The sequence below is a fragment of the Gadus morhua genome, chromosome 2 (genome assembly GCF_902167405.1).
Source record: "Gadus morhua chromosome 2, gadMor3.0, whole genome shotgun sequence".
Lineage (NCBI taxonomy): Eukaryota > Metazoa > Chordata > Actinopteri > Gadiformes > Gadidae > Gadus > Gadus morhua.
In genome coordinates, this window is record NC_044049.1 from 21,128,226 (window position 1) to 21,153,656 (window position 25,431).

Genomic DNA, 25,431 nt, shown 5'->3' on the forward strand with positions numbered 1-25,431 from the left:
GAACTCTTGCAGATCTTGGATTTCAAGTTCATTTCGAAGCATGTCGCTGGTTCGAACTGAAACAACTGCTGCTGTGAGTTCTAGTCGTGGTATAGTTGTGACGCTGGTAGGCGTAACTCTCGCCTTTCCCATTACCAGACAGCAATGGACGTCGTCGGATTCGCTAATGGCTCTCAGGTAGGTGCATACACCGTATCCGGAGAAACTCGCATCGGCAAAATGGTGAAGCTCATACCTTTTGACATTGCCGAAACTTGAAGGTAAGAAGCATCTTTTGATTTGCATTTCAGCTAGATGAGGTAAGTTTCTGATCCACAATTCCCACTGAGGTCTTAAAGGACAATTCCGGTATTTTGAACATTGAGCCCCCTTTCTGGTTTGTTTAGGGTGAAATAGAGTGGGTGACACCGAAATTTGAACTATTAGTCCTTTCTCGGGTATTTGGCTCATTTTGAATCGCTCCTGCCTGCTTCACAATGGTTGTCTGTGTGCATACACCAACCTGTCAACCCAGCAACCCTAAACGTTCGTTTTCAAAAATGTGCAAGTAACCGAGTGGTTAGTGGCATTCGTGAAGTTTTAAAAAAAATTATCGGCGCAATATATGGTTTCCATCCGTGTTAGTTGCTAATTGGAACTATTTTTTCAGATACCTCACAACCGCATTTAAACTTCCGCTCGCTGCGTTACGATGGTTACATTGAGGTTGGCCATACCAGCTGTGACGACAAGGTCCCACTCCGTGCAGCACCTACTTTCGTGCTCAGTCGGCATCTGCCTGCACTTCCCACAGGCACACCACCAATTTTCCGTGATCCTGGGGACCGCTTCAGCCGGAGCTTCAGGCGCCTCCGTAGCCCTAGCCTCCATCTCCCGTAGCTCCTCTTGGGTGTATTCAGGTTCAAACCGATATCCTCTGCAGTCAAAATCAAAATCGAGTGCGTCCTCCAGAAGCCACCTTTCATATTCCATTTTCAGTAATTTTCCCTAATCCGAGGTGCTCAAGTCACGGTACAAGACCAAACCAACTTAAACAGCCCACCTTTCCGGTTCGGCGGAGTAATATCAGCGAGCAGTAATGATTCTTCCAACTGAAATCAACTGGCGATAAATGTGCAATAAAACACGACAGAAACCATATATTGCGCCGATAATTTTTTTTAAAACTTCACGAATGCCACTAACCACTCGGTTACTTGCACATTTTTGAAAACTAACGTTTAGGGTTGCTGGGTTGACAGGTTGGTGTATGCACACAGACAACCATTGTGAAGCAGGCAGGAGCGATTCAAAATGAGCCAAATACCCGAGAAAGGACTAATAGTTCAAATTTCAGTGTCACCCACTGTATTTCCTCCTAAACAAACCAGAAAGGGGGCTCAATGTTCAAAATACCGGAATTGTCCTTTAAGTTTTCAGGAATTTCATCATCCCAGCTTATCTTCTCTCTGCACATCTGCTGGAGAACTTGTTTCCCCAAGAGGACAAAAGGTGCGATGAATCCCAAGGGATCGTAAACAGAAGCTACCATAGAAAGCACACCCCTTCTTGTGAGTGGCTTAGGTTTTTTTTGTCCACTCTGAATTTAAAAGAATCAGAGGTGATACACCACTCCACGCCAAGAGCTCTTTCCATATGAGGTAGACTCAAGGCCATGTCTTGATCTTTGACTGTGGTGCATTCCTCTTCTGGGATGGTTGACAACACATTCTCACTGTTGGAAACAAATGTGTGGAGTCTCAACTTGCCTGTGTGGCAAAGTTCTCTTGATTATGGCTTCCTTTTCAGTTTGAACGCTCATCAGACCATCGTCGACATAGAAATTTCTTTGAATGAAGCGTGCTGCCTCTTCACTGAATTGCCCTTTCCCTTGTGCTGCCAGATGTTTCAAGCCAAAGTTGGCGCAACCAGGAGACGATGCCGCTCCAAACAAGTGTACTTTCATCCTGTAAACTGATGGTATATTTTCAAGGTTGCCATTCTCCCACCATAGGAATCTTAAATAATCTTGGTCTTCCTTCTTCACATGAAAGTGGTGGAACATCCTTTCGATGTCGCACATGACGGCAATCGAACCCTTCCGAAAGCGGCACAGGACACCTACCAGGGTGTTGGTCAAGTCAGGCCCGGTAAGAAGGTGGTCGTTCAGAGAGGTGTCTTGAAACTTAGCAGAGCAGTCAAATACTACACGCATTTTTCCAGGTTTATGCGGATGATAGACCCCATGATGTGGGATATACCAGGCCTGATCACTGTCTATTTCTTCCAAAGGTACCTTCTCTGCATCACCACGTGAAATGACATCATCCATGAAGTTAACATAGTCTTTGCAGTACTTAGGATCTTTCTTCAGTCTCCTCTGAAGACAATTAAGTCTGTGGACTGCACATGACTTGTTGTTTAGCAACTTTGGACGTTCTACCTTGAACGGCAATGGCATCTCATAATGACCAGTGTCATTCTGTGTGATGGTTTTGCTCATCTTCGACAGAAATTTGAGATCTTCTTGGGAGACAGGATCATCTTCTTGTGTTCTCTCTGAGAAATCTGTTTCTAAGACTCTGATGATGTCTGAAGGAGAAATTTCCTTGACTTTGGTACGGCTCACATAATGCACTTCAGTTCGGAGGTTGACCGAGGGCTCCAAAGTTGGTGTTACTTCTCTCACTATTATGTGATGGCTCACTCCAATGTTGTCACCGTAGTCCACATAGAGATTCCCGTGGCCAATAATGCTCCATCCAAGGTCTGTACGCTGTGCGTAAGGATGGTTATCCTTGCCAGGAACAACTTCCCTTGGAAGTAAGGCTTGTGAGCAGTTGTACCCAATGAGCAAACCTACTTCACAGTCTTGCAGAGGTGCAATCTCTCCTTGAAGGTGCTCTAAATGGGACCAGGACTTGGCGGTTTCATCAGTTGGTATGTGAGTTCTGTTGGCTGGAATAAATTCCCGGGTGTAGACTGGTGGTAGGGCAATCTTCTTACCAGAGAAAAACCCTCGAACTTGGAGGTTGTTCACTTTTTGAGAGCTTACTACTGTTGTTTTTGAGCTCATTGTAGAAAGCTTCAGATTGACTTGTTCTTTGGTTACTTCCAAGGCTTCCACTACTTCACTCAAGGTGAAGGTTGTGTCGCTTTGCGAATCCAACAGAGCATATACAAGGATTTCTCGTGCTGGTTGAGTTGTTGCTGAAAGCCAAACAGGAATTATTGCCGCTGTTTGCATGTTTGGTTCATGAAATAGCACTCTGTTGGCAGTAGCAGCTGTGAATACCCCTTGGTGTTGTGTTGATTGAGTACATTCATTGTTCCTCTCTTGACTTGGTCTGGGCTTTTCTTTACTTAGATTTCTTTCAGTGCGTGGTTGTGTTTGTTGCTCTTTAGATCGCTCCTCATGCAGACAGGTTGGATGTCGCTTGGAGCACACGTCGCAAACACTCCTACTGTTGCAGCTCTTTGAGTGGTGACCTAACTTCAGACAACCAAAGCACAGTTTTTCAGCTTGAATAAATGTGATTCGATCTGAAATTGGTTTATCCCTGAAGTTCCTGCATTTGTGCAAAGTATGTCCGTTCTTCTTACAGAAAAGACACATCATGATGACAAACCCTTCATTGGAACTTGTGGTCAGTGTCTTTGCTCCGACACTGTGTTGTCTTTGGGATTTTTCAGGCTCAGCTTGTTTCAGTGACTGCAGTGAAGTAACAGGGTTACAGGCGATTTTTACTTCCCTTGTCAGAAATTTTACGAACTGGGTGAATGAAGGGAACTGGTTTCTATCCTCTTCTTCATCAACAACCTTCCGGTTCCATCCTGCTATTAACCAATCCGGTAACTTTGACAGAATTCTCCTGTTTTCATTACAGTCATTCAATATTTCCAGTGCTTTTATATGGACCATGGCAGCCTCGCAACTGCGTAGAAAATCTACAAACTCTCTGAGTTCAAAGTTGTCTTTAGATCCTATCTTGGGCCATGCTTGTAGCTTGTCTCTGTAAGCCTTTGCAACTGTGAATGGGTTTCCATATCGCTCTTCCAGAATCTTCCATGCACTAGCGTAGGCCGACTCAGTTCCAAGTTGGAAATAGCCATCGATTGCTTTCTTAGCTAGTCCACTTACATACTGACGGAGTTAGTATATTTTCTCCTTATCTTCAATGTTCTTGTGGCCAATAAGTGTTTGAAATGAAAGTTTCCAGTCGTTGTACTTCAGTGGATATCCGCTGAATATTGAAGGTTCAGGGATGGGAACTCTGTTAGCACTCTGACAAGCTCTGCTGTACTTTCATTTAAGCCGGTACTCGCACTTTGTATGGGAGACTTTTGCATGGACAGACGATTTGAAGGTGGAATAACTGGGTTGTCTGCTACCAGTTGCTGTCCCAATGTATCCATTTGCTCTTCTTCTGCGGCCCTTGGTTGATCATACACCTGCATTCTGGCTCTTGCTGCATTGAGATTCTTGACTGCCTCCAACTTCTGCACTTTTCTCCTCTACTCTTGCAGAGCTCTTAGAAGAGCTCTATGCTCCTCTTCTAGCTGAGCTTTGATTTTTACTTCCTCTGCCTCTCGCTCTAAGCTGCGCTTAACAATTGCTGCCTGTTCATCAGCTATCTTCCTTTTAACTTCTGCTTCTAGACGCTGTATTTCCTGCGTTTCCTTTTCTTGTTGTTCTAACACTTTCAGAACAGCTTCGCTTGCGGCAGCCTCTGCGGCAGCTTCTTGGCGTTTTATAGAGGACCTGGAGGAGTTGATTGAGGGAACTTTTAACTCAGTGGTGAAAGAACCTGACTTAGAGGAGCTTGTGCCAAAGAGAGAGCCTGCTTCTGGCCATTTGACTTCTACTGCTTCCTTGGCTTCTCCATCGAGTCGGCTTGAGGCTTTGCTTACAATAAAGTTGGAGATCTCTACACACAGATCCACTTTTCTGCGCGTGTCTTGATCCGGAGTTGAGACATTGCGCAGCTCATCATAAATTAGCTGGACATCTGCAGAAAGACCTGCGATATCACCAATGATATCCTTGAGCAACTCTTCAGATAGACGGTCCTTTAATTGTGACAATGACTTCTTGGCTAATTTTGCTTGTGTTTTCCATTTATCATAAGTGTAGTTAAATTTTTGTTGAAGCCCTTTACATTTTTCTTCTTGCATTTCTTTGCCTTTTTCTGTGAGAGATCTGATTCTCGAACTTTGTCTTAGCTTTGGCGCTTCATCATGCTGGGCTTCAGGAAGGCCTACTTCAGGTTTATCTTGGGAGTCTAAGCTATGAACTGTTGACTCACTTGGCTCTGTCATTGGTTAAATCACTTATTTAAGTTGACTCACTTGGCTCTGTCATTGTTTAAATCAATTATTTAAGTTGACTCACTTTTGAAAATAAAGCGTGAATGTAAACATCACTTTAGTCGTGTATATCTTGCAATAAATCCAATAACTTTGGAGGTCACCCTTAAATGCAAACAATATGTAAACCTCTATAAATTACTCAAAGCATCAAATGCAGAATAAAACTTTGATGTAGCTACAGCACACTCTGAGTTGAAACACAAAAGTTCAATGAGAACTGTAGTTGCCCTTTAACTTTGGCACTTAAATGCTTCCATACAGCATAAGAGAAAACATTCACTTAACACAGCTCTTATTCACAGTAAATAATAACCAAATCCTATATAAAAGCCTTCATTTTCTTAGATCACTCTTAACTTGGTGTCAAAGTTATTTTTTGCCTTAGTTAGATTTAGCTCTTTATGAACTGCGTATCTCTTCTTTCCTCTGCGCATGTGAACAGCGCGTGCTTGTCACTCATCTGTCAGTTAGAGATGTCCGTTGATCGCGGCTCCGTGTGCCTTAACGGTCACTCATCTGTCAGTTAGAGATGTTCGTTGATCGCGGCTCCGTCTGCCTTAACGGTCCAGCCAAACCTTAACAGGCCGATCCTTTTCTTGCGCTCCTTCGTTGAACTGCCACTCGCGTCGATGAACAGTCCGAGTTTTCACTGTAATTCCCTCTAATAGCATTCGGTAGACACCAATGGTTTCCTTTGACGGGTTTTATTGTAGCCTTTTACTCCAACTCCACCGTGAAAACTATAGATGAATACATACACAGTACAACAGAAATCACGGCATAAGCTTTACATAAAGTCATAAATTACACGGCACACAAAGAGCCAAACAAGCAAAACAAAATACAGGGAAACAACAAAAAAAAAACTCGTTGGCTGCATGCTATTTACAGGGACTTTGAAACTAGATTATTTTCGGCGATGCGTATCACAAGCTGTTCAGCTTCTCTCATGCCGCATCTCTAACTGACAGAGAATCTTCTAAAACATCAGCCTTACACGTGACGTCATTCAACAAACTATTTAAATACAATTTTAAACCCGAATAACGAACACAATTATTGAATCACTAATATAAACAAAAATGAATTTCCTTTTGTCTTATAATATGAAAATAATAATTAAATTACAGAAACCTTTTAATGATGACAGTTACAGTATTAGTTTTCGCGGTTATTCAGCTTCTCCTCCGGAAAAACCCGACCGCATTGCATTGTGGTATACGGGAGTAACGTGTAGGGAACATCGTATGTACACTCACATTTTGGGAATTTAACTGCACTATAAAGTGCATTAAATTAACCACTGAGAATTCGAACACCACTACAAAATGGCGAGCACCCTATTTAGTGCACTATATCCGTGATAGGGAACGATTTCGAACACAGCTAGTATGTATTATGTAATGAAGAACACGTGTTCTTCATTACACGGTGGCAGTCAATTATATGCATTGAGCTGACGCTTTTGGTAGCTAAATAAATGTCATTTTCTACCACCGTGTGATGTCAAACACGCTTGGCGCGGTGCCCAACACAAGTGTTGACGACCTGCAGCGCTTTGCTGCCCCCATGTGTCTGACAAGTAGGTGGTTTATTGCGGTGCTGACCTCGTGTGGGGACCAGTAGGCGGTGTAGCGTGGTGCTGCCCCCGTGTGGTGACGAGTGGGCGGTGCACCGCTATGAGGGAAAAACGTTCAATAAAACGTTATCAATCGATAACCAGGTAAACCAGAACGTTTACACCGCCAGTTAACCTTAATTTCCAACAGCATTAAGCTGCTTGAGTGATGTTTGAAGACGTAAGCATTCTTTTAGTAGTTTGGTTCAGGCCTCATCTTTCAATGTTGAAATTGTTGTGATAATGTTCACCAAGTGACCCATGATTATATTATACCGACGTAGTAGGTACGTATCGATGTCACAGCTTACAACCACTCAAATAATTAATTTAAATTCAAAAATGTAATTCGTTGTCGGCAGGATTCGAACCTGCGCGGGAAGATCCCAATGGATTTCTAGTCCATCGCCTTAACCACTCGGCCACGACAACTGCATACCAGCATTGTGGTTGATGCAAATAATCTAAGTAGCGAGTGGAGAGTGGTTAAAACATGTACATTAAGGTAGTTTAAACAGGTTATTCGTTATTTAAATTAATCTTTTATACACGCAGGTGATCAAGATAATACGTAAAGACAAGCCCTGCCTGTCAACACAAAATAAGGAGATAAGCCTGTCATCTTTATTACTAATTATTACCACAACACACTTCTATTGGTTCTCCAAAAATATAGAATGATATGCAAAATGATTTTTTATTATATATTATTAATAATAATAATGATAATAATAACAATAATAATATACACTTTCCGTTGGTCCCTCGCATTGGTGAACGGCAGACCACGTGACTCCGGGTTCTTCACGGCGGAGAGAGGAGACAAAGATGGCGGCTCAGTGAGGCGCGGAGCGGGACGCCGGGCCAGGGACTATAGCATCACACACCGGGGCACCAGGGACCGCAGGACCGCGTCTACCCACCACACACCCCGACGCCGTGCTCCGCAGACCACGCCTGATCGGACCTTCAACGGCTGAGAACCCGCAAACAAAGATTATCCCAGCCAATTTGTTACCATGAGAGGGAGAAGGGGCAGGCCGCCCAAAGCCCCGCCGGCCCAGGAGCAGCGGAGCCTGGCCCCGGTGCACGGCCTCAGACCCCGCAGGAACCTGAAGCCCCGGGCCCGGGACAGCGGGGACGAGGACACCGAGAGCCCCAAGAGGGAGAGGTCCAAGTCGACCCGGGGGAGGAAGCGGGGAGGCGCGGGGGGGGGGACAACACGGGGCCGGGGCCGAGGCAGGGGGGCAGGCCGCGGCAGAGGGAGATGTTCGGCCGCCTCAAGGACCCTAGTGTACGACGACCACGAGAGTGAGGACGACGAGGACGACGCGGTCAGTCTCCGGTCAGAAGAGGAGGAGGTTGTCGAGGAGGACCCCGTGTCCGAGGAAGAGGCGGAGGAGGAGGAGGCCCTGAAGGAGGAGGTGGAGGGCTTGGAAGATGTGCTGCTGGAGGAGGATGAGGCTGTTGATGGGGATGACGGTGCCAGCCACTGCACGGAGAGCAGCGGCCACACCAGCACCCCGGGTAAACAATCACCGGGGGTCTCACTTCGTTCGCGGCAGGGCGGTGTGGGGGGCCCAGATGTCAGGGCAGGTGTTGGGGTTGCAGATGTGTGGGGCCCAGGTGCTTCCAGGTGTGTTGCGCCAAGGGGTCAGGGCAGGTGAGAGGGGGTCAGGTGCGCCAAGGTGTGGGGGGGCTCATGTGCCTCCAGGTTTGTGTGTGTGTGTGTGTGTGTGTGTGTGGGTGTGGGTGTGTGTGGGGGGGGGGGGGGGGGGGTCATATGTGGTGCGCCCAGGTGTCAGGGCAGGTGAGGGGGGATCAGGTGCTCCCAGGTGTGGGAGGCCCAGGTGTCAGGCCAGGTGTGGGGGGGGCAAGGTGTCCACTCCTGAGGAGCAGGGAGCTGTATTGTTCAAAATGGAGACTGTATGAAGCAGGCCTCAGTCAGGGCACTAGAGTGCTGCAGGCAGGCTGAACACCCGACGGGTACTCGGGTCGCCTCAGCACAGCAGCCGGTCCATCATGAGAGGGTTTATAACCCATCTCCGTGTGTGTATTATACGAGGTGTTGTCAACGGAGTTCTAACGCAGCAGGAGGCTCCATGGGGGCTATCGTTAGCTCGTCGCTATGCTAGCTGCAGCTAGCGCGGAGCTAACGTCAGCTTGGCGCTAGCAAGCTCCGGCTAATACTTAGGTGCTGTCATCCGTACGTTAGCAGTAGCTGCAACTAGCCTAGCGACGAGCTAACGTTAGCAAACTCTAGCGACGTGCTAACGATAGCTCGTCGCTAGCTGCAGCTAATGCTAACGGACTGTCATCAGCACCAGGACACGTCGAAAACACAACAACGACAAGGGTCTGTTGAGGAAACGGTTATTTTGTTGGATGTTTTCGCCATTTATTATTTATACTTGAAGAAATACAGTAATTAAATGTGCCACGTTTGCAATTCCCTGAGGCGGAATTGTTGTTAAGAGCGATTTTACCTAACATACGTTTTAAATCATGCACAAAATAATATATAAAGTGTATTCTTGCTTCTCTAATGAATTCAACAGTGGTTTTAATTTGGTAGCATCACTACTGTGTGTAGAAATATGTAGAAGTTTTGGACAAACGTCTTAAAGTTTTAATTAGATGGTATTAATGAGAGGATGCTTCCTCTGTGATGCTTTATGAGCAATGTTCTGCATTTACGTGATCAATATTTTAAGCTGTATCACTTTTAGAGTACAGTATCTATAAAGCAACTGCACATCCAACGTTATGAGTACTATATATGTATATATGTGTGTGTGTACTGTGTATATATAATATATTATAAAACAAAGCTTCTTTCATTACGAGAGGATCTCTTTTTTGGTCTCAGCTAAGGCCTCCCATATGGACTCTCTGTTGACCTGTTCCTGGCTGTGTTCTCCTGTCAGGGAGGAGGAGACCCCGGGTCTCCCGGGCCCGCACCCCCCTCCTGGAGCAGAAGGAGGTGCCCCCCCTGGTGCTCCCGGAGAGCTCGGATGACCTCCTGATCCCCCGGAGGGAGCTCCTCAGCGTGGCCTCCGTCTACGAGGTGCTCCGCAGCTTCAGCGGTGTGCTGCGCCTCTCGCCGTTCCGCTTCGAGGACTTCTGCGCGGCGCTGGTCGGCGGGGAGCAGTGCACGCTGGTGGCCGAGACGCACATCGCCCTCCTCAAGGCCATCCTGCGCGAGGAGGACTCCTCCAACACCTCTTTCGGCCCCGCCGACCTCAAGGACTCGGTTAACTCCACGCTGTACTTCGTGGACGGCATGACCTGGCCCGAGGCTGTGCGGGCGTACTGCGAGAGTGACGGCGAGTACCGCCACGTCCTGCCCTGGCAGGAAGGGGAGGAGTTTCCCTACGGGCCGCTGCAGAGCAAGGTGAAGGTGCTGCAGTTCCTCACGGACCAGTTCCTCACCACCAACATGGCGAGGGAGGAGCTGATGTCGGAGGGGGTGGTGATCTCCGACGACCACTGCCGCGTGTGCCACCGGCTGGGCGACCTGCTGTGCTGCGAGACCTGCTCGGCCGTCTACCACCTGGAATGCGTAAAGCTGGCCGCCGTGCCGGAGGACGAGTGGCAGTGCGAGATCTGCGCGGCGCACCGCGTGGCCGGCGTCACGGACTGCGTGTCCGAGATGCAGCGCAGCCGGCCATACATCCGGGCCGAGCCGGTGGGATACGACCGGCACGAGAGGAAGTACTGGTTCCTGAACCGCCGGATCATAGTGTGAGTTTGGGTGGTGGTGGTGGTGGTGGTTGTTGTTGCTGTTGCTGCTGATCCGTTATTGGATTACAGTTTATTTAATTTTCACACGACTCGTGTGTTTAATAATCTAATGGATTTAGAATCCACACTTTCACATATTGAGTAATTATCTCTTATAAAAGGATAGAAATTGCATTTTATAAAATTAATTATTTCATGTCCATTCACCCAATATCATATTGAATGTAAACTCTACTATTTACTAGTGGTGGGAAAAATAATAGGTCCTTCGATGCATTGCGATCTCTCTAGAACTATTCCGTCTCGATGCAGATCAATTAATAATCGGAATAAAAAATAAAAAATATATTTTATTTGTTCGCCTACTGCAACATTCTGCTCGCCAGAGAGGGATAATTTTAGTGATTTAAAAATTATTTAATTTATCTTCAGTGTGTATTGGCCAATCTGATTGGTCTTGACACGATTGCGATTCAGCCTACGCATAGCATGCACACAAACTCACAGCCAGACACAAGAACTCCTTCTAATTCAAGAGCAGCTTTTTCTTGAATGACATAGAAAAGAAAGATTAGAAAGAAAATAAAACTGAGACCTATTTTTTTAACATACTTCCATATTGTGTTGTAATGCAAGCTGCATTGATTATTGCATTGTTCATAGAAAGTCATATTTGTGACAAAAGCTTTCTCTAATAAAATATTAGATAAGTTAATTCCTCTGTTAATGTCTTTTAAAGATCATCACAAAAGTAGGAAGTGATTAGCAAACTCTGAGTAGCAAACTCAGATGGATGTATATATTTTGGATAATCACGCATGGAAATGTACATACATTTTTTCGTTGCATCAATAATCGCTTTAGAATCGAATCGTTGACCTCATAATCTGAATCGAATCGTGAGGTGCTAAGAGTTTCCCACCCCTACTATTTACATTAATTATATGTATATACTATCATTAATAAATATATTTTTATAGCTTGTGATCCTTCTGAGCACTTCCTGACACAGTAATGGATGGTAGGTGAAGGGTTGCAGATGGTATCCTTAGTGTTGAGGATCTGTCACCATATGGTGTGCGTGGGAGAACAGACGGGCATGTTAAAGTGTCGACTCCTCTGTACCTCAAGCACGCTGTGTAACGCCACTCCACTCAAGGGGGCAGAACCAGTTAACATTCAGGCTGGCCCCCATTGGTTCAGCCTCGGCAGTCGGCACTATCCTGGTCGGAGCGTTCACTGGCGGTTTAAGAAGCCATCTCTCAGAGTAGTAATTCAGTTTGCGCTGAGGGAATGTCCCACGTGCTGCAGTGTAAGTACCCCAGCAGAGCTCAGGTCCTGAAGAGATTGCAACGCTTCCCTGCTTCACAGACGACAGCATGCCGAAGGCTTACAGCTAAATGTTACCTGCATCATTAGCCGCTGTAGAAAGGTTCAACCCATTCAGGGAAGTGGTTTGAATGTGAACCAGTCAATTCCAATACTTGGTGTGTGTTTTTGTGTCTCTCTCTCTCAGTGAGGAGGAGGGGGAGAAGGAGCAGAAGGAGGTGTGGTACTACAGCACCAGGCAGCAGCTTGAGGAGCTGATGGAGGTGCTGGACGGGCAGTACTGGGAGGCGGACCTGTGCGCCGCCCTGGAGGAGGTGAAGGAGGAGGCGCACACGCACATGGACGTCACCGACGAGCTCACTGGCAAGGCCCGGGGAAACAACAAGGCCTACCTCACCGCCGCCAACGGTGAGCTGGGCGCCCGATACTGGGAGGAGAGCAGAAGAGGACCTTAGTGGGGGTCCCTCCTTCGAGGGAGGGTTAGCAGAGCAATGAGGGCCATCATTTACAGTAGAATTACAGGGAAATATCAATACAAAAAGAGGAGGATACCTCTTGTCTATGTTCGGACCCCCCGAACATTGGGTCTTAAGAGGCTGCCATTCAGGATCCCCGCGAGACACTAACACTCGGTTGCGATAAGTTGTGAACTCTTTCAACTCACTTACCGTCTGTAATGGAGTGGAATGAAATGACAGCTCGGTCTACAATAAAAATATACTTACAATTTTAATTTTCATAACATTTCTATTCCATGTTGTTTAGCATTGAGCCAAAACAAGCCACATTGTTTTCACATATTATGAAGCGGGCATGGGTTCGGCATCTCGGGGAACCGAACCCAGAGCCTTCCAGTTGGGAGTCGATCACCCTAACCATGAGACCGCCCCCAGGATCCTACATCCTAAAAATAAACTCAAATCATGGGATTGGTTTCGTTTATAATCTTTCCTTTCCTTGCGATGTTTGCAGAGATTATCACGGCGCGCCTGAAGCTGAAGCGAGAGGAGCAGGAGGCCAGGAAGAGAGCTGAGGAAGCAGAGAAGGCCAAACGAGAGTTGGAATGCGCCCCAGATAGAGCAGAAGGCTCCTCGCAGGCTGAGGAGCCGGGAGGAGAGGAGGTCTCGGGGTTGGAAGGTGACCACATCCTGCTGCTGTTTCTGCAGTCTTTGTATCTTTCTATATTCTTGTCTCGATCTTGCTCTGAGTTATCCTCTCTCTCATTCACTCCTTTTTCACATGAAGCAAATTAACTTTATTTTATCACTATCAGGCGGAATTGCTCTGCGCAATTTAATGTGTTTATCTATTTTAAGTGTTTTATATTTTATTTAATCTTGAGCAGATGATTGTAAGCTAAAACAATTGCAGCATGATTGTTTTAGCCTACCAAAGACCTAAATGCAAAAAAAAACGAGATGACAACGTTTAATTGACTCTTCATGTTATATTACCTCCTGCAGATGTCTGTCCTACAGCGCCTCCTGCTGGAGAAGAGGACAGTAGCGACCCGACCCTTAACCCTGTCACGGACCCCTCAGACCCCTCGGACTCAGCCCATGTTGACCCTGCCTCCAGTCAGGAGAACCTCGCCCCCTCTGGAGAGACCTCACAGGAAGAGACTGGTATGCTTAAACCGTAAATAAACCTGCATAGCATCACACCAGACCACTACGGTTAGGGTGAGGGCTAACAGATGTAGATGTAATCATTCAAGTGTTCATCCAAAGTGGCCTGCAGTGGATCAAGAGGCATGTTATTGAGGAGCAGTAAGGGTCAGGGGGGAGGTTGGCTGCTGGTCAAACTGCTGACCACGGGGTTCGATCCCAGCACCTCCTTGGCTGTGAGGCAGACCCCCTAACCAGCCACGTCAGACCAGCTCTAACCTGATTTTGTGATCCATCTGGCAGATACGAGCGGGAAGGAGGAGGGCAGCGGGAAGGAGAAGAAGGTGGAGGGGCCCCTGCCCACTGAGGAGCAGACCAACGGGGCCCTCAGGGTGCCGGAGGGGCCTGACCTGACAGACCGATCCTCCCAGTGGTCCTTCACCAGCAAGGACGGATCAGGTGGGTGGTTCCACCCCGGTGGCACTGGGCCAGGGAAATGGTCTTCTAGTCTTCAGAGAGTTACACACCATATCGATGAAGTTCCCAATATGGTCATGAGTTCACCGTTCAGTCGGCACTGGGTTACCTGGTGAGCAGGGGGTCGTTCAGTTAAAGTTCATGGAGATGGGAATATGGTACAACTAGTAACTAACCCCTTTTTAATTAAAAAATAATAATTTTGGTCTTATATTTTGTCTTCTTTATTAATTAAGATGGATAAAAGATGAGCAGATACCTTGATTTCACGACGATACAGAAACATTCAAAGACCGCGATATGGAATATTGACACGCCCTTCTTATCTCCTTGTCTTCTTGTCTCCTGTACCTCTCAGCAACCTTTCACTGATACCATACTGGATATCGTTGTACCATTAAAAAAAACAAAAACGATTCTTATGGTACTATGAGCCTATCATAGTGGCAGTAACATTAAACCAACACAATATTTAATAAATTCAACCAAGATTCATATTTCACCTTTTTTTTTTTTTGTAAAATGTAGGCTCTTTCTGTGGGTCTAGGGTGTCGGGCAGGGGTACTCAAGTAGAAATGATGAGGGGCCACAAAAAAAAATTTCAGTGACTCAAGGGGCCATTTATTGGGACCGTGTAAATTACGTGCTTACGTCTCTGCGTCTAAAACGAGTTTGGGAGGGCTGGAGCGGTCTGTGGGCTGGAGTGCTATCTGTTTATCGTTGCAACCCCCAGCCTCGTATTGAGATCGCGGCGCGCGGTTTCAAAATAAGAGCGCCCAGCACGATTTTTTTATTTATTATTATTTTTTTTTTTATATATATATTTCTTTTTTTTTTTAATAATTAAAAAAACTTTTCAAAACAGCTCGAGGGCCATTAATAGACACCCCGCGGGCCACAAAAGGCCCGCTACTTGAGTATGACTGGTGTAGGGGCTTAATGCTCTAGAAAAGTTAGATTCCCAACCTGCTACAGAGAGAATGTCGATGTGGGGGTTTGAACCCGGAACCTTTGGGCTGGGGGTTGGGCTCTCTAACCACTAGACTAGACAGTCCTGCTCAGCGGTCACATTATGTTCTGATTCGTCTCTCCAGAGGACGGAGTGAAGCTCTGTGGGGGAAGAGCAGCGTCCGGAGGACCCGGGTCTGTCGACCAATCGCTGACCAGCAATAATGGGGTAAGGCTGTCTGATCGGACAGCTCCTGACATGGGAGGAGCTGGTGACGCTGGACCCATGGTTCTGCCATGTGTTGGGTTTTGATCATTTTTCATGATTATATAAACTATCAAACTATGATACGGCATTCCGACATTTGCATGGCAAAATGAAAAAAAATCTAAATAATGTGTACCTATAATATGTCTTTATTAATTTTTTTATGATGATGCATCAAAGCCCAAAACTTCATTCTTCTCTCTCCCCTCCTGTCTCCGGTCTTCCCCCCCCCCCCCCCCCCCCCCAGCCGTCCCTCCCCCTGTCCCTCCCACCGCCCCCGCCCTGCTCTGACTCCTCCCTGGCAAAGGAGCAGGCGGAGCTTCGGGCAAACGCGGCAAACCTGTTCCGCCTGGGCCAGGAGGGGAAGTACCGCGTGTACCACAACCAGTTCAGCACCAACGTGCTGGCGCTGAACAAGCACCAGCACCGTGAGGACCACGACAAGCGCCGCCACCTCAGCCACAAGTTCAGCCTCACCGCCGCCGCAGACTTCCGCTGGAACGGCTCCATCCACGGCTCCCGCGTGTTGACGGTGTCCACGCTGCGGCTCACCATCATCCAGCTGGAGGGCAGTGTGCCCGGGCCCTTCATGCACCCCAACTGGGCCGCGCACAGGTACACACGCACACACGCGCGCGTGCGCACAACTGGGCCGCACACAGGTAGACACACACCCCCTGCATGGCTGCAGTGGTCAGCCTCTCAGAGGATAACATACAGAGCTTAAGACGACGGGGACGCACTTCCTCATGCTCATTCCGGTGTGTGTGTGTGTGTGTGTGTGTGTGTTCCAGGTCCAACTGGAATAAGGCGGTCCAGATGTGCAGTAAGGCCCGTGAGTTCGCTCTGGCCCTCGCCATCCTGGAGTGCGCCATCAAGCCCGTGGTCATGCTGCCCGTGTGGAAGGAGTCCCTTGGACACACCCGGTAACCTGGCAACCCCCGTAGCCCTAGCAACCCCCGTAGCCCCATCAACCCTAGTAACCAGGGGCCTCATTACAGCAACTTCCTAACTCTGAAATCGTATCCTATCTTGAGATAGGAAGGCATTTAGGGGTTTTGATATTACAGAAGGTTTCCTAACTTAACTTAGGAAGAAATCCTATCTTATCTTAAGATAGGAATTTAGCCATTACAGAACTATCCTAAGTTAGGAATTTCTTAGGTTAGGATCCCTAAGTTAGGTGGCCATACACCCTGTCCTAAATTCAAAATAACTGTCAATAACAGAGGAAAATGGTAGCAGCACTGCTAGTAGGTCTGTAGGAAAATGAAGACGAGGAACATCACAACAGAAATGTAATGGCTAAAAGGCTACCGAGACTGCATAATGATTAGTTACATTTTTATTTTAATTTCATTTTATCGCCTGCAAAGACATTTAATTTTTGAATTTGGTGGAAGAATTACTTTACTACTTTATTACTCCTCTTCTTGTTCTCTGTACCAATACCCGCCTTGACCGTAGTCCTAGTGCTACTAGCTTGCCGTTATTAACAAAGATCCTCAACAGTCTCTGTTAACGTTAAAAGTAACTCATTCTAGCAATCTCATGCACACTCAGACATGCAAACAGACATAACCTGACAATTGCCGATCGAAAAATCTGATTGAAAGAACAGTTAGGATTACCTAAGTTAAGATAAGATAGGATGCCAAAAATAAGATAGGAAACGGCCTACAGGTTAGGGACTGCTTCTGTAATAGGAAATTAGGATTTCTCCTATATTTGAGTCCCTAATTTAAATTAGGATGAGAAGTTAAGATATTTTCTGTAATGAGGCCCCTGAACAGTAATGACCCGAACCATGGTGAGGACATGAGGCGTGATCGGGGTAATGTTAGTAATAATGCCTAATGATCTGGGTAATTTGAGTAATGATAGTTATAATATGTGTAGTAATGCTAACAAAGATTCAGTTCAACACATCCAAAAAGATTACGGTGGGAAGTGAAGGGAGACATTAGAAGCTTATCAGGGCTCTGCATAGTCTAGTCGAACACTTAAGGGGATGGACTCCAAGACGGAAGGTTCTGGGTTCGAACCCCAACCGCTACCTTGCCCAGTGACCTCAATCGTTGCTTTGGATGATGATTAAATGGAGTCATGGTGCAGAAACTCACAGTGAACCATCCCCATATTATTATTCATCCATCCCGTTATCACCTCTGACCTTTGTTCTCTTCCTTTATTTGTCTGTCTGTCCCTTTGTCTGTCTATCCCTCTGTCTGTTTGTGTGTCTTTCCGTCTGCCTGTCTGTCCCTCTGTCTGTCCTTCTGTCTGTCTATCTGTCCCTCTGTCTGTCTATCTGTCCCTCTGTCTGTCTGTGTCTGTCTGTCTGTCCCTCTGTCTGTCTGTCCCTCTGTCTGTGTGTCAGGCTGCACCGCATGACGTCAATGGAGCGTGAGGAGAAGGAGAAGATGAAGAAGAGGGAGAAGAAGCTTGAGGACGAGGAGACGCTGCAGCAGGCCACCTGGGTCAAGTACACCTTCCCCGTCAAGCACCAGGTACACACACACACACACACACACACACACACACACACACACACACACACACACACACACACACACACACACACACACACACACACACACACACACACACACACACACACACACTAGGGATCGACCGATATATCGGTCGGCCGATATTATCGGCCGATATTCGCGTTTTTTACGTGTACCGGTATCGGCCGATACGCGGCCGATTTTCGCCGATTTTATTTTATTTTTATTTATTTATTTTTTTTTTTACTTGTTCTACCTCACCTGTTTTTACTATTTGTTAAATATCGTTTTTTATATTGAAGTTCAATAAATGTTCCTTTTTTTTAATTGAGACTTGTAACATTTGTTATCAGTGTAATTTTTATGATTGAGGGAGCAAAAAAAAAAAAAAAAAAGTAGTATCGGCTCTAAATATCGGTATCGGCGTATCGGCTAAGGCTGATAAAAAAATATCGGTATCGTATCGGCCCTAAAAAATCCGTATCGGTCGATCCCTAACACACACACACACACACACACACACACACACACACACACACACACACACACACACACACACACACACACACACACACACAGCTTCCCTATTAAGCACCAGATACACACGCACTTCAACAAGCTTTAAAACAGTGCCATCCCACTTCGCTTCACCCAATGCCCCCATGCATGTTCCTTATGCACCTCTAACTCTGACCCCCTGTTGTGTCGTGACCAGGTGTGGAAGCAGAAGGGGGAGGAGTACCGCGTGACGGGGTACGGGGGGTGGAGCTGGGTCAGCAAGACCCACGTCCCCCGCTTCCTGCCCCGGCTGCCCGGCAATACCAACCCCAACTACCGCAAGGAGCTGGAGGGTAGGGACGCACGCCGTACACGTACACGCACGCATTTTATTTGAAAATTAACAATAATTAACAAAAGCAAAATTTGGTTGCCGCAAACTCTAAGCAATAATAGATTTTTTTAAAAAAATAGATTATTGACCATTTATTTGAATTACGTTTAAAAATCGATTAATCACCAGCTGTTCTCTGCCCTAACCCCTCCTGCATATTCATACTGTAGTAGTTATATTGATTCTGTATGGATTCTAAGCCTGATCACGTGCTGCTGGGCTCTGGGTTGGTGGAAGGACAGTGTGGGGCTTGACTTGCTGAAGGGTACTGGGTTTAATCCGGGGTGGGTTTAACCCATCCTCTCAGTCAATACAGGAGATCAGATCCCGTCCTGAACCGTCCTCACGTTGCTGTTCTTCTCCTCTGCTGTGGTTGGTGTTCTGCAGCTAAAGCCAGACTAGAAGGAACAACGTCAGGCAGCAACAAGCAGGAAGACAAACCCACAACCCAGAGCAGCGGGGAGGACAAGAAGCCCCCACCCCGGGCCCACACTGCCGGGGAGAAGGAGGAACAGCAGCAGGAGGAGAAAAAAACCGAGGAGGAGACAGAAACTAAGATGGAGGTCGTGTCCTCCAGTGGCACAAAAGGTTGGCAGTTGAAATCCAAGTTGTTATTATTGTCACCTCAAGTTGATTTGGTCCTCTTGTTTTTCTTTCACCCTTAAATTTAGTTTCCGGTAGAGTAAGGTTCTGGAAACCATTACGATGGCTCTCTCAGGTAGTTGTCCATTTCAATGGATACCCGGTCCTCGCTATCAACCAGCCCGTTTCCAGTAGACCTCCTTTCCTGCTGTGTGTGGTTCTTGACTCCTGACTCTCTGTGTGGTTCTTGACTCCTGCTTCTCTCTGTGTTCCACAGAGGAGCAGCAGGGAGCCTCCTCGCCCCCCACCGCCGCGGCCGGGCAGCCGGTGAAGGAGGAGGTCATTGAAACGGCCATGGAGGGCCCCGTGGAGACGGCCACGAGCCCCAAGGAGGGCACAGTGGAGAGGACCGTCGAGGGCCCAACAGAGGGGGCTGTAGAGGGGGCCATGGAGGGCCCAATGCAGGGCCCCATTGAGGGGGCTATGGGAGGGTGCCCGACGGAGGTTCCAACGGAGGCTGCCACGGAGGGCCCCAGTCCCGTGGAGGGCCCCACAGAGGGGGCCAAGGAGGTCCCTGTGGACGATGCCGGGCAGGGCCCCAAGCCCTTCTACCACGACGTGGTGAACGTCAGCGAGGGCTTCCAGCTGCGCACGGCCTACAAGAAGAAGGTGCGCCCGTCGCGTCTGGACGTGCTGCTGGAGCGCCGGGTCAAGCAGTTCACCCTGGAGGAGAAGCAGCGGCTGGAGCGCATCAAGCAGGCCGCGCTGCTCGGCCGCTTCAGCAAGGCAAAGGCCGACGCCCCCGAGGGCCCGCCACCCGCGGCAACCCCCGCCCCCACCTCCACCCCCGCCACGGCGGAGGATGCAAGCCCCCCGGGGAGGGAGGGGAGGGACAGCGCGGTGGTGAAGCGGCTGGAGTTCAACCAGGAGCAGACGGAGAGCCGGACGCGGACGTCAGGAGAGACGGACAACCTGGACGTGAGGTTAGGCTCCGCCCCGCCGGCCCCGCTGGCCCCGCCCAACATGGAGCTGAACGGAGGGGTGCGGCCGGACGACGAGTCGGCCAAGCGCCCCCCTGCGGACGAGGAGGGGGAGGGGCCGCGGGTGGGCGAGAATGGCAGGAAGCGTCTGCTGGGGGAGGAGTCAGAGGACTGGGGGTCAGGGGTCAATGGGACGGCGGCCGACCCCCAGCCTAGCGCCAACGGGGGCGTCCGGCCGCATGTCAACGGGACCGGAGCCCAGGACGGCAGCGTCCCTCCGCCCGCCAAGCTCCCCCGCCTGGAGAACCACCTGGGCAGGGGCGACGGTGTCGTCATGGCGACCAGCAACAACCTGGGCGCCGCGCCCCCCGCCACCGTGGAGACTCCCCTGAAGACCGTCAGCCAGGTCACCACAATCACCTCCGCCATCACCACGGTGTCCACCACCTCCCACACCGTGGTCTCCGGGAACGGCGCGCCCGCCTCGGTCACCGTGGCGCGCTCGACGGCGCAGTGCAGCACCGTCACCGCCGTCTCCTCCGTCACCACGACGACGAGCACGGGCCGGAGCCACCACCGGACGGTGTCGACGCGGGTCAGCGGCTCCATGACGCTCAGCAAGGAGTACTCGACCCGCGACCGCGTCAGCCTGTTGCGCTTCTCCCGCTGCCGCAAGGCACGCTCGGGCACGGCGCTGCCCTCCTACCGCAAGTTCGTCACCAAGAGCAGCAAGAAAAGCATCTTCGTTCTGCCCAACGACCAGCTGCAGCGGCTGGCCCGCCGGGCAGGGCTCAGGGAGGTCCCCATCTTCAGCTACACCGCTAAGCCCGCCCCCGACATCTGGCCCTACCCCTCGCCCCGGCCCACCTTCGCCATCACCTGGAGGTCAGTGACCAGGAGGGGGGCGGGGGGAGACGTGATAAACAGAATGATTATGAGGTTTTGTTGATGAACAAGTTTTTAGTTTTAGAACTTCAAGTGTGAACCGTCAGAATGGTTAAGGGTGGGGTTTTCTGTGGGGGGAGTTGATAGGATATGAGAAACAGGTTCACCTGGATGTTCGTGTTTAGAGTTGTTAACGAAATTCATCCGATGCTGCATTTTAGGCAGTATCGGCGAGTACGCAAGTCTATGCACCGATGTATAGACTGCATCTATGCAGTCAATCCATCATCAACTACAAGAATACAAATGTATATACATACAAATATATTCTTATAATTATAGATTTTAAATGGAAATTATCTAGTTTTGAAAGATTTTAGACAGTTAGTGAACCGACTGCTGTCATTGAAAGAGAACCCTTCAATAAGAACAAGTGCAGTAGTTACAATGCTAGATGCTGTATCGGTACTCTGTATCGGCCGATACTCTGGAATCGGTATCAGAAAGAAATGGTATGGGGACATCTCTAGTTGGGGTTAACCAATGGGTCTATCTCCCCCCCCCTCCAGGTACCGTCTCCAGACGGTACGCTCGCTGGCCGGGGTCAGCCTCATGCTCCGCCTGCTATGGGCCTCTCTCCGCTGGGATGACATGGGGGTCAAGCCCCTCTCTGCCATGGGGACCACCAGGAAAGGTAAACATATTCTGTCTCTCTCACCTTCCCTTGACCTCTCACTCACTCACTCTCCTAGCCATCGTTCTCACTATGAATCTGTTAATTGAATATCTTTGGCTCATTTACTCTTTCTGTAAATGTACGCCTTTTGTGGGTTATCTCTGGTTTTGACCTGTTTATTTAGAAAGTGGTAAACAACCATTAAACTGTATTCAAATTGAACTCCACTACCCACATTGCCCTGCAGAGACCACGGAGACGGACATCATCACAACGGAGATCATCAAGCGGCGGGACGTGGGGCCGTACGGGATCCGCTCCGAGTACTGCATCCGCAAGATCATCTGCCCGCTCAGCATCAGGGACACGCCCAGCAAAGGTACCTCCCCCCATCTTCCCCTCAACCCCCCCCCCCCCCCCCCCCCCCCCCCCTCTCCCTTCATCCCCTCCCCTCACCCATCCTCCCCTCTCCCTTCCTCCCCTCCCCTCACCCATCCTCTCCTCTCCCATCCTCCCCTCTCCCACCCCCCCTCTCCCATCCTCACCTCTCCCTTCCTCTCCCCCTCACTCATCCTCCCCTCCCCCTCACCCACCCTGTGGTCGTCAGGGCGGTGGGGGGCTTCTGAGAAGGTGGTGTGCAGGGAGAAGGTAGATGATTTTAGGGGGGGGGGGGGTTGTCATGTCGTATGAGGGTCTTCAGGAGGGGGGACGAGGTGTTCAGTAATTATGGGGGTGGGGGGGCCGATTGAGCAGGTCTTGAGGAGGTTGGAGGGAGGTCTGGAGGAGACTTGGGAGGTACAGAGGAGGTGTTCAGGAGATTTGATGTGGGGTATGGAGGAGGTACAGAGGAGGTGTCAAGGGGCGTGCGCGGAGCCGGTCTGAGACTGTTGTCCCCCTCCAGCAGAGACCCCCACCCCTCAGAGGAAGGGTCTGCGCTCCAGCGCTCTCAGACCCAGGAAGCCTGAACCCGCCAAGCAGACCGGCCCCGTCGCCGTGGAGACGTGGGTGACGGAGGAGGAGCTGGAGCTGTGGGAGATCAGAGCCTTCGCTGAGCGGTGAGACCCCCACTAAAACTAGAGATATCAGCACCATGCAGACTCTGGGACCATTTCTGCAATAATGATTATTAGCATTATCGTAATAAAATAAAAGATGATATGAGTTGTTCCTATATGGATCCAGAGTAGAGACATGTCCAGAGTAATGTGGGGGGCATGTGGCTCAGGAGGTAGAGCGGGTTAGCTGGTAACCAGAGGTTGCTAGTTTGATCCCTGGCTCCTCCTAGCTGAGTGTCAAGGTATCCCTGAGCGAGACGCCTCACCCCGACTGCTCCTGACGAGCTGGCTGTCGCCCTGCGTGGTGAATGTTGTTGTAGAGTTACGATACTTTTGTGAATGGTCCTGACGTCTGTGTGTCCCCGGGTGGAGCAGGGTGGAGAAGGAGAAGTCCCAGGGCGTAGACCCCTCTAAGATGGGGGGCAGTCTGAAGACGGCCGAGGATGTGAAGGCTCACCTGGAGGCTCAGCTCAAACAGGCGCGGCTCGCTGCCCAGCAGGTAGCTCCTTAACCTTAACCTGACCCTCACCCTTAACATGAACCTTACCTTGAACCTGACCCTTAACCTGCTTGTGAACCAACCAGTTATGACCCCAGGTTAACCCTCAACCTGCTAGTTAAGGTTACATATTCTACTTTGTATTCTGAATGCAACAGGAACAACACAACATTTAGTTTGATCCTATTCATCATGATTTAAGGACCATTACTCTACCCCTGCTGGTCCCAGCAGCAGCTGGTCAGCTTCCACCTAACCCTGACCCTGACCTCTCCTCATCTCCCCCTGACCCCTCTCAACTCCACCTGACCCCTGACCCCTCTCCTCGTCTCCTCCACCTTGTGTTCTAGAAACGTCTGGAGCAGCAGAAGGCCGGCCTCACCACCTCCATCTCCTCCATCACGGCCACCCCCCCCACCGCCTCCATGGCCACCTCGCCCTCCTCCTCCTCCTCGTCCTCCTCCTCGTCCTCCTCAGCCCTGCGGGGGGCCGGGCTGACCCCCGGGGCCAAGCTGATGCTGGCCTCAAAGCTCAGCTCCCCCGTGCCCTTCCAGAAGGACAAGGACCTCCACCAGTCCTTCGCCTCCTGGGTCAAGCAGGGGCAGGCCAGCCAGGCCGCCTCAGGTGAGAGGCCCACGACCTGCTCGCTCACTCACCCTCTAGTGCGACTCTCTCACTCTCTCACTTTCTCACTCCCTCACTACATCTCACACTAGGGCTTTGACTTCGAACTTTGTAATTCGAATATAATTCGAATATCAAAAAATAAATCAAAATTCGAACAAATATTAGGTAGCCCTTAATATTCGAACCTGTTATGGGCAGGCCAAGAGGGAGAGACGTCGGAGAACCTGACGCAGTCTATTCATAGTATTGTAATGACCACGAAAGAGGCAGTGAATGAAGTATTGATTAGACAGCGATTTATTAGAAACCCAATAAACCTTTGGAACACGCAAGACCGGTAACCATAGCAACGCCGGTAAACAAACCTCGCAAAAAACCCTCATACTTATAGTATGCATTTTGTAGTACGCCACAAATATAGCGCGTCCGAAAGCTCATTACGCATTGTGTAGTACGGAAAACGTTAAAGAATGAGTACTACCGCCACAGTATACAACGGTAGGTCACTACGCTATCCCACAATGCAACCGGAGTCTGGTAACGAACGAAGAAGAGATGGCTGACCCGACACTACTAACAGCGGCTTAGAAAGACGTTGTAGAAAGCGGCGAAAAAAAGAGACATTAAAAAGAGTAAAAAAGTTAAGTAAGTAATTAAGTAAAAGGAGACATTTTTACTTTAATAGCAACGATGACAAGACGGAAAACAGGTAACTTATCAAAGTAATTTTGCCGAATATATTCGAATATTAATATTAATAAACAAACGAACTTCGAATATGATTTTTGGGCAAAAGTCAAAGCCCTGTCTCACACACGATGTCTTCTTCTTGTTTGCTTGTTGTCAGTTCTTGGAACACACTGGCTGGGCCAACACCTCTCTGGTCTCCACTTGTCTCTGTGTCATTCATCCGCGTTTAGCTCAGTCTGAACACTCACTCACTCACTCACTCACTCACTCACTCACTCACTCACTCACTCACTCACTCACTCACTCACACTCGTACTATATATAAATATATTGTGTGAAGGCAGGGTTTTATCTAGTGTTGACTAGGCTAGCGGTAGCAGTAGCCTCGGTGCGGTGGTGCGGTGCTTGACACCGGCTGTCCTGGTGTGTGTTGCAGCCGGTAGAAGGGGAGTCTCGTCGGCCAGGGGCCCCGTCGCCCCCAGGGCTGGGCCGCTCCTCGCTGCTAAACCGCCGCTGGCCGCTAGCAGCGAGGACGAGGCGCCTGGCGTCCCCGCCGCGCCCGGAGGTAGGGCGGGAGGCGGGACGACTTTCGTTATAGTTGATTACTTTATTTTTTCCCAATTTAATTAATTTTAATTTTAGTTTGAACATTTAGTTTGCAAAAGCAGCATGGCTCTGCACAGGCTGCTTTGCCC

The 25,431-nt window shown here is 49.1% G+C and overlaps 1 protein-coding gene and 1 non-coding gene across 7 annotated transcripts in view; one reads left to right on the forward strand and one right to left on the reverse strand.

The window, feature by feature from the left end:
- Positions 1-7,317: 7,317 nt before the first annotated feature.
- On the reverse strand, positions 7,318-7,399 carry trnas-aga (transfer RNA serine (anticodon AGA)). The gene has a single exon. It is a non-coding gene; the product is annotated as a tRNA-Ser (tRNA).
- Positions 7,400-7,758: 359 nt separating this feature from the next.
- bptf (bromodomain PHD finger transcription factor) overlaps positions 7,759-25,431 on the forward strand; it is a 30,284-nt gene continuing 12,611 nt past the window's right edge. For 3 of the 6 annotated variants that reach the window (XM_030379780.1, XM_030379784.1, XM_030379795.1), the window contains exons 1-19: positions 7,759-8,494; positions 9,895-10,711; positions 12,228-12,448; positions 13,013-13,177; positions 13,504-13,665; positions 13,951-14,106; positions 15,219-15,301; positions 15,588-15,955; positions 16,135-16,266; positions 17,718-17,847; positions 18,566-18,701; positions 19,130-19,330; positions 19,602-21,189; positions 21,759-21,883; positions 22,113-22,244; positions 22,767-22,920; positions 23,296-23,419; positions 23,770-24,043; positions 25,173-25,301. In XM_030379780.1, the coding sequence (XP_030235640.1) occupies positions 7,987-8,494; positions 9,895-10,711; positions 12,228-12,448; positions 13,013-13,177; positions 13,504-13,665; positions 13,951-14,106; positions 15,219-15,301; positions 15,588-15,955; positions 16,135-16,266; positions 17,718-17,847; positions 18,566-18,701; positions 19,130-19,330; positions 19,602-21,189; positions 21,759-21,883; positions 22,113-22,244; positions 22,767-22,920; positions 23,296-23,419; positions 23,770-24,043; positions 25,173-25,301 (5,605 nt within the window). In that variant the 5' untranslated portion in view covers positions 7,759-7,986. The remainder of the gene's footprint in view (positions 8,495-9,894; positions 10,712-12,227; positions 12,449-13,012; positions 13,178-13,503; positions 13,666-13,950; positions 14,107-15,218; positions 15,302-15,587; positions 15,956-16,134; positions 16,267-17,717; positions 17,848-18,565; positions 18,702-19,129; positions 19,331-19,601; positions 21,190-21,758; positions 21,884-22,112; positions 22,245-22,766; positions 22,921-23,295; positions 23,420-23,769; positions 24,044-25,172; positions 25,302-25,431) is intronic. The other 3 variants (XM_030379802.1, XM_030379810.1, XM_030379788.1) reach the window with 2 other exon arrangements.